This window comes from Myotis myotis, unplaced genomic scaffold, assembly GCF_014108235.1.
Source record: "Myotis myotis isolate mMyoMyo1 unplaced genomic scaffold, mMyoMyo1.p scaffold_m19_p_16, whole genome shotgun sequence".
Classification (NCBI taxonomy): domain Eukaryota; kingdom Metazoa; phylum Chordata; class Mammalia; order Chiroptera; family Vespertilionidae; genus Myotis; species Myotis myotis.
Window position 1 is genome coordinate 50,504,971 of NW_023416320.1, and position 13,234 is coordinate 50,518,204.

Genomic DNA, 13,234 nt, shown 5'->3' on the forward strand with positions numbered 1-13,234 from the left:
CCGACATTCCATCCACTGAGCTAAACCAGCCAGGGCTGCCCATTTCTTAATTGGATTGTTTGTTTTTTGGTCTTGAGTAGTGTAAGTTTGTTATAAGTTTTTAAAGTTAACCCCTTATCAGATGTATCATTGGCAAATATGTTCTCCCATTCAGTGGGTTGTCTTTTCATTTTGTTGATAGTTTGGTTTCTTTTGCTGTAAAAAAGCTTTATAGTTTGATGTAGTCCCATTTTCTTTAATTTTTATTTTTTTTATTTTTTCTCCCTTGCCCAAGGAGATATATCAGAAAAAAATATTGCTACGAGAAATGCCTGAGATTTTTTCTGCTTATATTTTCTCCTAAGATTTTTATGGTTTTGCAACTTACGTTTAAGTCTTTAATCCATTGTGAGTTTATTCTTGTGCCTGGTGAAAGGGGGTAGTTTCATTTCTTTTTATTTTATTTTATTTTTATTTTTTGCATGTATCTATCCCAGTGGTCGGCAAACCCATTAGTCAACAGAGCCAAATATCAACAGTACAACAATTGAACTTTCTTTTGAGAGCCAAATTTTTTAAACTTAAACTATATAGGTAGGTACATTGTTATTAACTTAATTAGGGTACTCCTAAGGTGGCCTTTGCTAAAAACGTCCTCAATCTGATTGAGGTATGTTCGCTGAGGTCAACCCCTTCCAACTCTCCCATCCACACTCGTCTTGTATATTTGTTTCATCTATCTCCTTTCATTCATTCTCTCTATATGTCCAAACCATCTCAATATACCTTTTGTCACCCATGCGAGATTTGCGGGTGTAACTAGCACTAACCACTGCACAATGAGACTGCTGACTGACTGGCTCACTCAATTCCTGCATGCATCTCGTGCCTCCCCTGTGCTGCGTATCCCGCGACCCACCTGCGCTGCTGTCTCCCATCCTGACCAACCGACACCTCCCACTTCTTCTAAGCCACTTCTTCAAAATAGACTCACCCAGGCCGAAAACAGACTTCTGCGCATGAGCCACGAAGTTTCAATCACACTGTATGTGCATGCCGCACGTGATATTTTGTTGAAGAGCCACACTCAAGGGGCCAAAGAGCCACATGTGGCACACAAGCCGTGGTTTGCCGACCACTGATCTATCCAATGTTCCCAACATCATTTATTGAATAGACTATCTTTACCCCAATGTATGTTTTTGCCTTCTTTGTCACATATTAATTGACCATAAAGCTGTGGGGTTTTTTCTGTTCTCTCTATTCTGTCCCATTGATATATATGCCTGCTTTTATGCCAGTACCATTTTGTTTATATTACTATTGCCTTGTAGTATAGTTTGATAACAGGTAGCATGATACCTACAACTTTGTTCTTCTTTCTCAAGATTGCTGAAGGTATTTGGGGTCTTTTGTAGTTCCATATGAATTTTTGGAACATTTGCTCTAGTTCTATGAGATATTCCATTAGTATTTTAATAGGAATTGTGTTGAATCTATAGGTTGCTTTTGGATAGTATGGACTTTTAATGGTATTAATTCTTCCTATTCATGAACACAGTACAATGGGGCCTTGACTTACGAGTTTAATTCGTTCCGAGACCGAGCTCGTTAAGGAGCTCATTAAGGAGCTCGTTAACTCAAATTACTCTATCAATTCAATGCAAAAAATTGGGCGAGAGACAGCTGGTATCTCAAAAAACTCGTTAGTTGGGACACTCGTAAGTCAAGGCCCCATTGTATATGCTTCTACTTATTTGATTCTTCCTCAATTTATTTCTTCGGTGTTCTATAATTTTCTGAGCACAGGTCTTTTACCTCCTTGATTAAATTTATTCCTAGGCACATTATTTTTTTGTTGTTATTGCAACTATAAATGGGATTCTTTTCTTAGTTTCTCTTTTTGATAGTTCATTTTTTGTGTATAAAAACACAGTGATTTCTGAATATTAATTTTGTATCTTGCTATTTTACTGGATTTATTTATCAGTTCTAGTAGTTTTTCTGTGGAGTATTTAGGGTTTTCTATATGCAGTGTCATATCATCTTTTTTTTAATTAAATCTTTATTGTTCAGATTATTACAGTTGTTCCTCTTTTTTCCCCCATAGCTCCCCTCCACCCAGTTCCCACCCCCCCCCCTGCCCTCACCCCCCCCCCTACTGTCCTCATCCATAGGTGCACGATTTTTGTCCAGGCTCTTCCTGCATCCCCCACACCCCTTTCCCTCACAAGAATAGTCAGTCCACTCCCTTTCTATGCCCCTGATTCTATTATAATCACCAGTTTATTTTGTTCATCAGATTATTTATTCACTTGATTTTCAGATTCACTTGTTGATAGATGTGTATTTGTTGCTCATAATTTGTATCTTTTCCTTTTTCTTCTTCCTCTTCTTAAAGGACACCTTTTAGCATTTCATATAATACTGGTTTGGTGGTGATGAACTCCTTTAGCTTTTCCTTCTCTGTGAAGCTCTTTATCTGACCTCCAATTCTGAATGATAGCTTTGCTGGATAAAGTAATCTTGGTTGTAGGTTCTTGGCATTCATCACTTTGAATATTTCTTGCCACTCCCTTCTGACCTGCAAAGTTTCTGTTGAGAAATCAGCTGACAGTCGTATGGGTATTCCCTTGTAGGTAACTGAGTTTCTTTCTCTTGCTGCTTTTAAGATTCTCTCTTTGTCTTCTGCTCTTGGCATTTTAATTATGATGTGTCTTGGTGTGGTCCTCTTTGGATTCCTTTTGTTTGGGGTTCTCTGTGCTTCCTGGACTTGTAAGTCTATTTCTTTCACGAGGTAGGGGAAGTTTTCTGTCATTATTTCTTCAAATAGGTTTTCAATATCTTGCTCTCTCTCTTCTTCTGGCACCCTTATAATTCAGACGTTGGTATGCTTGAAGCTGTCCCAGAGGCTCCTTACACTATCTTCATATTTTTGGATTCTTTTTTCATTTTGCTTTTCGGGTTGGGTGTTTTTTGCTTCTTCATATTTCAAATCTTTGACTTGATTCTTCTGATCCTCTACTCTGCTGTTGGAACTCTGCATAATAACCTTTATTTCAGTCAGTGTATGCTTAATTTCTACTTGGTTCTTTTTCATAACCTCGAGGGTCTCACTAGATTTCTTGAGGGTCTCACTACATTTATGGGCAGTCTCACCAGACTTTTTGAGGGTCTTACTAAATTTATCAGCAGTTTCTAAAAAGTTCTTGAAAAACCTTAAAAGTGTGGTTTTGAACTCTATATCCAGTAGTTTGCTTTCCTCCATTTCTGTCATTTGTGTCCTGTTTCTTTGTCTCCGCATTTTTTATGCTTCCCTGTGTTGATAGAGTAGCTTTCTGTGCTAGGTGTCCTATAAGGCCCAGTGGCTCAGCCTCCCCAATTACCTGAGGTGGACACTCTTGGTGCACCCCCTTGTGGGCTTTGTGCACAGTCTTGTTGTAGTTAAGCCTTGATTGTTGTAGGTATCACTGGGAGGAATTGACCTCCAGGCCAATTGGCTGTGAGAATCAGCTGTGTTTGCAGTGGGAGAACTTCTGTGCTGGAGACACCCCTCCGGGGCAAGACTTGCTTCAGTGGGGCTTTGGTGCTCACTGAGTTTGCCCCCTGAGTGTGTCCTTTATGGATCCGAGGAGCTGCAATCTGGATGGTTCCACTCTGACCACCGGGCACACTGGCTCCTGGATCTCTAAGGAGGTGCTAATCTAGCCTCTGCCTGAGGCTACCCAGCATGAGCTCAGCTGTGAAGCAATGCGAGTTGCCCTGGGGCCTTGGGCCAGCTGCAGTTGGTTGGGTAATTTTCAGATTACAAAGGGCCAGGTCTTTCATATGCAAAAGCTGGTGCACAGCTTGGGTGGGGTGGGGGTCCCAGGGGATCAACAGGGTGGAGCAAGCAGCTACGGCTGCCCTCAGAGGCCCTGCTTCTCAGTGTCCCGGCAATCGCTGCAAGCACCTCCGAGAAAAAGCTGCCCTTGAGTTCCGACCAATGCCAGATAGTTCAGTTTCTCCCGTATGAGTCTGGGTCCCCAGAGACTAGCCCGGAACTGGAGCTCAGAGTTTGAGACTCCCTCCCAATTGAAAAAGACAACTGTGTCCTCAGCCGCCAGCCCTCTCCGCGTACACCTCCATACCTCTGTACTTTACTTCCGCACCGCACCTCCTCTGAGTCTCGGTATGCTTTTCTCTTTCCTTCTATTTGTAGAATTTCCACTCAGCCAGCCTTCCTGTGGTTCTGGATGATGTCCGTTCCATCTTTTAGTTGTATTCTTGAAGTGATTGTGCTAAGCAGCAATCTCCGGTGTTTACCTATGCTGCCATCTTGGTTTTCTCCCTCTGAAAATTTCTTGTCATATCATCTTTAATGACAGTTTTACTTCTTCCTTTCCAATTGGGATGCCTTTTATTTCTTCTTCTTATTTGATCACTGTGGCTAGGACTTCCAGTACTATGTTGAATAAGACTGGTGAAAGCAGACATCCCTGTCTTGTTCCTGATCTTAAGGGAAACACTTTCTGTTTTTGCCCATTGAGTACTGGCTGTGAGTTTGTCACAAATGGCCTTTATTATGTTGAGGTTTGGTCCCTCTATTCCCACTTTGACCAAAACATATTTCAAAACCCTTATTTAAAAAGTAACCACCAGAGGCTATGACACAATTGGTCATAAATAAGATAATGTTCAATTTTCAATTTCTTAGGCATCTGTTACAGTTCTGGGGTTCTTTTAAAATCACGAAAATCCAAGGGACTACATGACCCGAGATCTCCTCTGAATTGCCCAGGAGTCCATGTTGCCCAGGATGACTTGAGTGCTCAGAGCCTTTAGATAACATCCCCAGGCATTTTAATATTTGGAAATTAACTCTACTTCTCAAATAAACTGATTAAAAACCAAGGATTTATTAGTAGAACAATAGCTTATGCTTTCCTTTCCTTGTTCTCTCAGATTAATTTCACTCAATTTTAAAGATGAAGCTACTTTATTATATTCTAATTTTTTATTGATGTATACAGTAAATTTATTTAAATTAAAAGAGAATTACTAAATAGCCATGATCACCTTTCCCAAGCTATTCTGACTGACCAGGAGTTAACTGTACAATTTCCAAGTGCTTTTTAAATTAAACCTCTGAATCAATCAATTCTAAATCACATTTTACTGTTAGATAGGAAATTATTTTTAAAATAGTTCTACTTTTGGTTCCAAAACTAATTTTCTAAAAAACTGTAGGAAGAAGTAAAATCTGTGAAATTTTCAATTTCATAATAATCTTAGCATTAATCATCATTTGGCCTCTAGACCTGGAATTAACTTAAGCAATTTGGAGTACTACCTGAAAATTATCATTATCTTTTCCAGCATTGGGAGTAACTAAAGGTTGCTAGATATTATACAGGGTGGGCAAAAGTAGACTCACAGATATTCATATGGAAAATAACACAATGATTAATAAGTGATAATACTAGAATAAACTGTTTTGAGTACTTACAATTGTAAATCTACATTTGCCCCACCCTGTGTAATTAGCATGACAAAGCAGAAATCTATGCCCAATAAAACACAAGTTATGCACCAAGTAAAGTTACTATAACTTATCAGTTCAACAAGTCAGATATGATTTTCAGGGAGCCCAAAACGCTTGAACACAGTCACAGTTATTTTCAGAAAGTATCAGGGAACAATTTTGGGGGAAAAATTAAAGGAATGTTAATATATGTGCAACAGAACATCCAAATTCTGGTAATTACATAATTGACTAATATGAGTAATTTTTCTCAGTATTAAATGACTTAAATTTTTATACAGATATCTTATATAATAAAACCCTAATATGCAAATCGACCAAACAATGGAATGACCAGTTGTTATGATGTGCACTGATTACCAGGGGGCAGATGCTCAATGCAGGCGCTGCCCCCTGGTGGTCAGTGTGCTCCCACAGGGGGAATGCCACTCAGCCAGAAGCCAGGCTCATGGCTGGGAGCCTTTCCCACCTCTGCTGGAGGCAGGTGGTAAGGAACGAGGGGTCCCAGACTGTGAGAGCCCCGGACTATGAGAGGTCTATCTGACTGCCAGCTTAGGCCTGATTCCTTGCCCGCCCCCACTCCCCCCCCCCCCCGGGGAATCAGGCCTAAGCCACCAGGCGGACATCCCCCAAGGGGTCCCAGACTGTGAGAGGGTGTAGGCCTGGCTGAGGGAGCCCCCCACCCCCCAGTGCAAGAATTTTGTGCACCAGGCCTCTAGTTTTAAATAAAATTATGTAACCCACTTTAGATAATTTTACTCTAAAGTTAATTTTGTTTCTTAATCAAATGCATTTTTACAACATAAAAGGTCCTTTTTGATGGATGTTTTCAATAAGTTTTTAATTAACATGGTTTGAATTAGCTCAAGATAGAACTTTACAAAATCCAGGCAGCTCTGTTTCAAATCCAGGGAAGGTAGTTGGTGGGTCCTGTGCAAGTAGTCACACATCCTCAGTAATTCTACGCCTTTCCTCCTGTGCATCACCAAACACCTGTGTACCTGCACACTCCAGGTGAGCTCACCTGTGCTAGTTACTGTTAGGCCCAGTCTGCCTCCCTACTGTCCTCTTTCCCAACTGGGAAGAGAGGAACAGTAGGGAAACCATGGGTCTTACATAGAGCAGCTGGGGTTGGGTTCAGTCATGACACTCTCTGATCCAAGAATTGATGAATAATATGAGGATGACTCTTGCCCAACCACCTGCTTCATGTGTTTATAATAAAGAACAATGAGCATATACATGTCAAGTATTTTCTAAATTTCCACACACTATGCTGATGAATGCATTACTGTGAGGATTGTGGCCCATGCTCACAGTCTTAGCCCAGATTCTAAGAATAACCCAAACCTACTCCCAAGTTACAGGCACGTTCAGGAACCTCAGTTCAGCAATCCAGATGCCTCGGTCTCTAAGACATTCTTGCTGTTTCTCTTGCCATGAGCTTACTACAATAACTTAGGTTTGTTCTAATAACCAGGTCCTGCTTTATTCCTGGGAACATTGGGGCCCAAAAAGAAATACAAATAAATCAACACAAGGAAGTCTTATCCTTCAGAGTCCTGCTTCAGTGTTCTAACAGCAGTCCACCTCCCCTGGATTTGAGGTCTGCCTTTCTCTCTCTTGCCACCTTAGGAACTCTGACCTGAATCCATGTCCAACAGACAAGATACTCCCGACACTTCCATTCCTCCCCAATTCTTCCAGGCTGCCTGGCTTGTTGCCTCACTCTCTAGGTTTTGGCTCAATTTATTTACTTTAGCCATTTAGCAGTGTTTGACTCGAGGTAACAGATTCTTTTCCAACCATATAAAAACTAGAGGCCCAGTGCACAAAAATTTGTGCACTGGGGGGTGGGGGTGGTCTCTCAGCTCAGCCTGTGCCCTCTCACAGTCTGGGACCCCTTGGGGGATGTCCACCTGTTGGCTTAGGCCCGCTCCCCGGGGGAATAGGCCTAAGCTGGCAGTCAGACATCCCTCTGGCAGCCCGGGAGTCCTCAGGGGATGTCCACTTGCCAGCAGGGATCAGGCCTAAGCTGCAGTCAGACATCCTTAGCGCTGCTGAGGAGGTGGGAGATTCTCCCTCCACCACCACTGTGCTAGCAGCTGGCAGCCTGGCTTATGACTGAACAGAGCTCCCACTGTGGGAGCACACTGACCACCAGGGGGCATATCCTGCATTGAGCGTCTGTCCCCTGGTGGTTGGTGTGTGTCACAGTGACCAGTCATTCCCAGTCGTTCTGCTGTTAGCGTCAATTTGCATATTACCTTTTTATTATATAAGATGGAGTCTTGTGAGGTTGAGTTCTGTGTTCCTTGAGAGAATGAAGCCAGACCTGCACAGCTGTTAGCTGATCATGGAGGAAGATGCCTCTTCTTCTCCCTCTTCTCCTTCCTCTTCTCCTTCTTCTTCTTCTTCTTCTTCTTCTTCTTCTTCTTCTTCTTCTTCTTCTTCTTATTGATTTCAGAGAGAGAGGGAAAGGGTGGGGAAGAGAGAGAGAGAGGCATTAATTTTTTGTTCCACTTAGCTATATACTCATTGGTTGATTCTTGTATGTGCCCTAACTGGGGATTGAGCCCACAGCCTTGACATGTCAGGGAGAACTACCCAACCAGGGCAATGGTGCTGCTTTTTGGTTGGGAGGTTAGACAAGGTCTCTCCATGGTCCTAGGCCACCTGTTCACTGAGTTGCCCTCCAGAGACTCCTGTTTTCCTGCCCTTTGAGTGCCAAACGTGTTTCTTTCAGATGGACACTTTTTTCCCATTGGCTGATTTAATAAATTTCCATTATGTTCTAGTCAGATCTCAAAGACCCAGAAATCTTCGGCCTTTCTTAGTGCCATGGTTAATCTCTGCCCTAATCATTTAAGTCTTCATTTTAGAGTTAAATTCTCAGAAGATGACCTGATGGTCTTTCCAAGCATCTGGCAGGTTATTACACTTTTGTTTTCTCCTAGTTTTCTGTCCCCTGCCCCCCATACTCTAATGGCCATCAACTCAGGAATGAAGACTCTTAAGCCACCAAGAACTACACAGTGAAGTGGTAGCCTTCATTTGTCACCATCCCAGGGAGTCACTAGGCATGGAGTTTTGATTCTATTACAGCTTTGCTGATGTGATTCTTTTAGTCTAAAAGTAGAGCCTTGGCCAGGCAGTTGGTTAGAGCATCATCTTGATATGGCAGGTTTTGTTCTAGGTCTTATATCTAGGTCTTTGATCCATTTTGAGTTAATTTTTTTAAAAGGTGACAAATCACAATCTAATTTCCTTGTTTTGCATGTGGCTTTCCAATTTTCCCTGCACCATTTATTGAAGAGGTTTTCTTTTCTCCATTGTATGTTTTTTGCTTCTTTGTCAAAAATTATTTGCCCATTTACATGTGTATTTACTTCTGGGCTCTCAGTGCTATTCCATTGGTCTGTGTGTCTTTTTTTTATGTCAATATCATGCTGCTTTGGTGATGGTCACTTTGTAGTCAGGGAATCTGATACCTCCCACTTTGTGTTTTTAACATTCAATGAAATGGGTATAGGAGGAAAGTACCACAACATAAAGGCCAGATATCACAAACCCTCAGCCAATATCATATCAATGGTGAAAAACTGAGAGCTTTTCCTCTAAGATCAGAAATAAGACAAGGATGCCGATTCTCATCACTTTTATTCAATATATGTAGTTCTGGAAGTTCTAGCCAGAGCAATCAGTCAAGAGAAAGAAATAAAAGGCATCCAAATTGGAAAAAAGGTAAAATTGTCCCTTTTTGCAGACAAAATGATTCTTTTTATAGAAAACCTAAAGACTCCACCAAAAAAAAAAAAATAGTAGAAACAATAAACAAATACAAGTAAAGTTTTAGGATACAAAATCAAAGCACAAACAGCCACTGTGTTTCTATATGCTAACAATGAAATTTCAGAAATAGAAAAGAAGCGAACAATTCCTTTTGCAATTCCTACAGAAAGAATAAAATACCTAGGAATAAACTGAACAAGGGATGCGAAGGCCCGATATATGAAAACTACACAACATCATTTAAAGAAATGGAAGGAGACACAAAGAAATGGAAAGATGGTCTGTGTTTGTGGACTGAAAGAGTCAGCATAGCTAAATGGCCGTCTACCACCAGGACCGTGACGCAGATCAGGACCCGAGCTGGCTCTTCACCCCGGACACGGATCCGGGAGCGCTGCTCACAGCCTCTCGCAGGGGAAGTGCTGAGGCCCGTCCTGTCGGACAGCAGAGGTCCTGAGCATCCCCATTGCTTCCCTAGACAAGAGCTCATGCTGGAAAGCAATTGCCATCTCAGGCATGAAATTCGCTGGACTTTAAAAAAGCACAGCGCGCTCTAAATGCGAACGGCCTCGGGGCTGCCTTCACAGAGCACCTGGAGACCTGGCGTCCCGAAGACCGAGGGCTCTTTTAGCCTCCCCTCTTGGAGCCTTAGCATCTAACTCACACATGCGCGAGCTACCAGCAACGGGCCACGATCGCTGTATGTTAAAATGCTCTTTTTCTTGTCTCAGTTTCTACAGATAAAGTGATCTGAATGAATGAATGAAGCCACGAAGCAGAAAAGAGGCGTTCTGACAACCCCAGAGATGTCAGAGGAGATTCCTGACTGGAGAGCAACATCTTTGGTTCAATTTACATAAAAACCCAAATAAATAAAATGGACAGTATTGTTCAGTCTTAGAAATTCCATTTCTTCTATGTTCTGAGCTGTATAATTGTCAGATTTTTATGGTTTAGATTGTAAATGTGTGTTTCCCTTTGCTAATTATGTTTGGGTTGTTGTTGTTGTTGTTTGTCTTAAAAATCTTAAAATGTGAAGGATATTATGAATGGTGAGGGAGACACTATATACAAATGTATATTTGTAAAAGCTATTTTTATGATTAGCATGTTTCACCATTGGTCATATATAAAGTCGGGTGATATTGCAATTCTATGTTTAAAGCTTATTCCCAACAATGTTATGTAAGAAAAGATACATCATATGCTAGTTTTTGTAATTTATTTTTAATTTATAGTTTAAAGTACTTCAGATCATAAGGATAAAATACTTGAAAAGGTTATATTTCTGCCCTATATGCGCACCATTTTTACTCATAAGGAATGCAACTATTTCAGATGTGAGGCAAGAGCTAAAGGTGTCGGCGTGACCTGTGGTTGAGTTCAGCGTCCCTCTGCTCTCCTGGATGGGATGACCCTGCTCTCACCCAACCCGCAGTCAGGGGCAGGAGAGCCCGGGGCAGGTGTCAGTGTGAGTGCAGGTGAGAATGCGGAGGGATGGTCTCGTCTTGGACCCACGCGTGTACCTGAGTGCCAGCACCGTCCATCTCCTGCGACCAGGAGCCTCCCTGCTCCCCCCCCCCCCCCCCCCCCCCCGAGCATCGCCAGTGTTCTCCGGAGTGAGCTGCCGCCTTGTGCTGTGGAAATGGAAGAGCCCAACCTCACAGCCTGGGAGAGTTCAGCACATAATTTCTTAATAAATTCCGTTTCTTTTCAAACAAAAGTGGTGTGTGGCTTTCCTTTGGGGAGCTCTAAGGTGTAATATTCAGTTTGGGTTCGTAAGTCACTGGAATGCCACGAAGTCAGTGCCATAATGAGAGCAGCATGGTTTACTGACACTCAAGCCGTGTGCCCCACATGCCCGTGCTCTTCGTGTGGGAACTTGGGGAGCAGGTAGATGTGCCTGGGAGAGGATGCCGATGGGGCAGGCCTCAGTCCTGCCTGGAGTCACACTCTGCTCTCCGTTTCTCCAAGGCATGCTTTCTTATCCAAATATAGAAATGTTAAGAAAGTTATTCAGGATAAGAAAGAAAACCACATTCACATAGGTAGTTATGCCCAACTCGAACTTCACCACTCAACATGCAAGTTTCTCAGGACAGAGCAGAGAGGAGATGTGATGTCACCAGGTCACATGGGAGGAAGGCTCCTGTTTACAGAGACACTGAGCTAAGTCAGGTGCTTCCTCTTATCTTCCTTAAGCTAATTTATCATCTTTCTCTATGTCTTTCAAATACCAATAATAAAAATTATACAATTCATCCAACAAACGGTATTACCCAAAATGGAAAGAGTGAAAACATCAATCAGAAACTTGCACACTAGAATTCGGGCCTGGGTTCCAGTTCTCCCCCCAGGAAGGTGTGAAACCCAGAGTGACGCCTGGAGGACTTGCGATGCTCCGAGCGGGTCCCGAAGCTGGAATGAACATGCGGGAGTCTCTAGAAGAGAAAACCAGCTGAGTGATCTCTTTGCTGCCAAATAGCCCAGTGTTCCAGGAAGGAAGTGTGTCGCAGGTGCTCTTAGGAAGCACGTGTGGGTCCTTTCCCAACATGCTATTTGTCTGTCCTTGCGGTAGTAATAAACGATATAACATATAATCTAGCATTATCATAAATTCAGAGACTCATACTTTCCCAGACATTCATTAACTATTCTCACAATGGGATGAAGAGTTAAAATGGGTAGAATTACTCTCTATTATTGAAGTTCACTTTCTCCCATCGGGCCTTGAAGTTGGACACCGTGGGTCTTTCCCTGTTTTCATTACCCATCCCTGGCTTCAGCATTTCTTTTGGTGACAGAGGTGGGATAAAATATATGCCAGACCAACCAACTATATGTTATTTGGGATTATAATCCCTGAAGGTTTAGTTTAATAAACTGAAAGGAAGCTTTTAGGAGATAAGGAGGAAAGCATGGACTTCTTCTAACTCCATATAATAACAGTCCCATAAAAAAAAGATGGGGGAGGGGAAAGCAAAGGGACATTACTCACTGCATTTAGTTCAGGAAAAATGTGGGAAAACAGGCCCCTGCTTGAGAAGTTGGGTCACTGGTCACTGGTGACAATGTGAAGGGAAATGAAAATTTTGCTCCCATCATCTGAAAATGATTCTTTTGTTGAAAAGTAGAAATACACACTACAGTAAGATAAAAATGAAGCAGAAATAAAGAGGAAACTGTTTTAAAGTTCAGAGAACAGGAGTGACAAGCACAAAGGGCTGCAGAACTCTGATAGGAAGTATAAGTGCAGGAGCCTGGCCTGCAGTCGCTGGGGGACTCACCAGCTCTGGGTCCCACGGCCGCCTGGCATGGAAACGCAGGCATCGTAGGCCAGGCCTCCTGACTTCTCAGACCAGGTAGACATCAGAGGGCCAAACGGGAGAGCCTGAGGTTTTGTTTTAATGTGAATCCGAAGGTGAATGAAATCATGTCTGGGATTTATGTCCAGGACTTAACAGTTGTAAAGTTTAAAAAGTAAACTTACAATAATAAGAAACAACAAATTCAGGATTATCTCTGGTGAGAAAAGGGAGAGTAGAATAGGAGTATTCAATAACACCCATAATATTTAATTTATTAGGAAAATAATTGACACAAATGTTTTGAATCAAACAAATATCAAAAGTTAAAGTTTTGATAAAAGTAAGTGTAAACTACATTGGAAGTTCCCATCTTTCCAAACTAGGCATCCTGGAGTCTGATGGGAAAATTTTGTTTGAAAATGCCACACCCAGCACACCTGGGTCACCGTGTGGAGGCAGCAGATCTAGAGACCCAACCATATACAAGTCCTGCTGAATTCCTAAAAACACTCTGGAATGACTACCTGAAATATTATACCACAGGATTAAAAACAAAAGTGCAAGCAACACTTAAAGAAAAAATATCTAATGATGACCACTGAATTCAATAAATCAGAGTTGTGTGTACATA

General features: G+C 42.0%; 1 protein-coding gene across 4 annotated transcripts in view; it reads left to right on the plus strand.

Moving 5' to 3' along the window:
* RALYL (RALY RNA binding protein like) overlaps positions 1-10,871 on the plus strand; it is a 571,820-nt gene extending 560,949 nt beyond the window's left edge. For all 4 annotated transcript variants that reach the window (XM_036337432.1, XM_036337429.1, XM_036337428.1 and 1 more), the window contains one exon: positions 10,027-10,871. In XM_036337432.1, coding sequence (XP_036193325.1) covers positions 10,027-10,044 — 18 coding nt within the window. In that variant the 3' untranslated portion in view covers positions 10,045-10,871. The remainder of the gene's footprint in view (positions 1-10,026) is intronic.
* Positions 10,872-13,234: the final 2,363 nt, after the last annotated feature.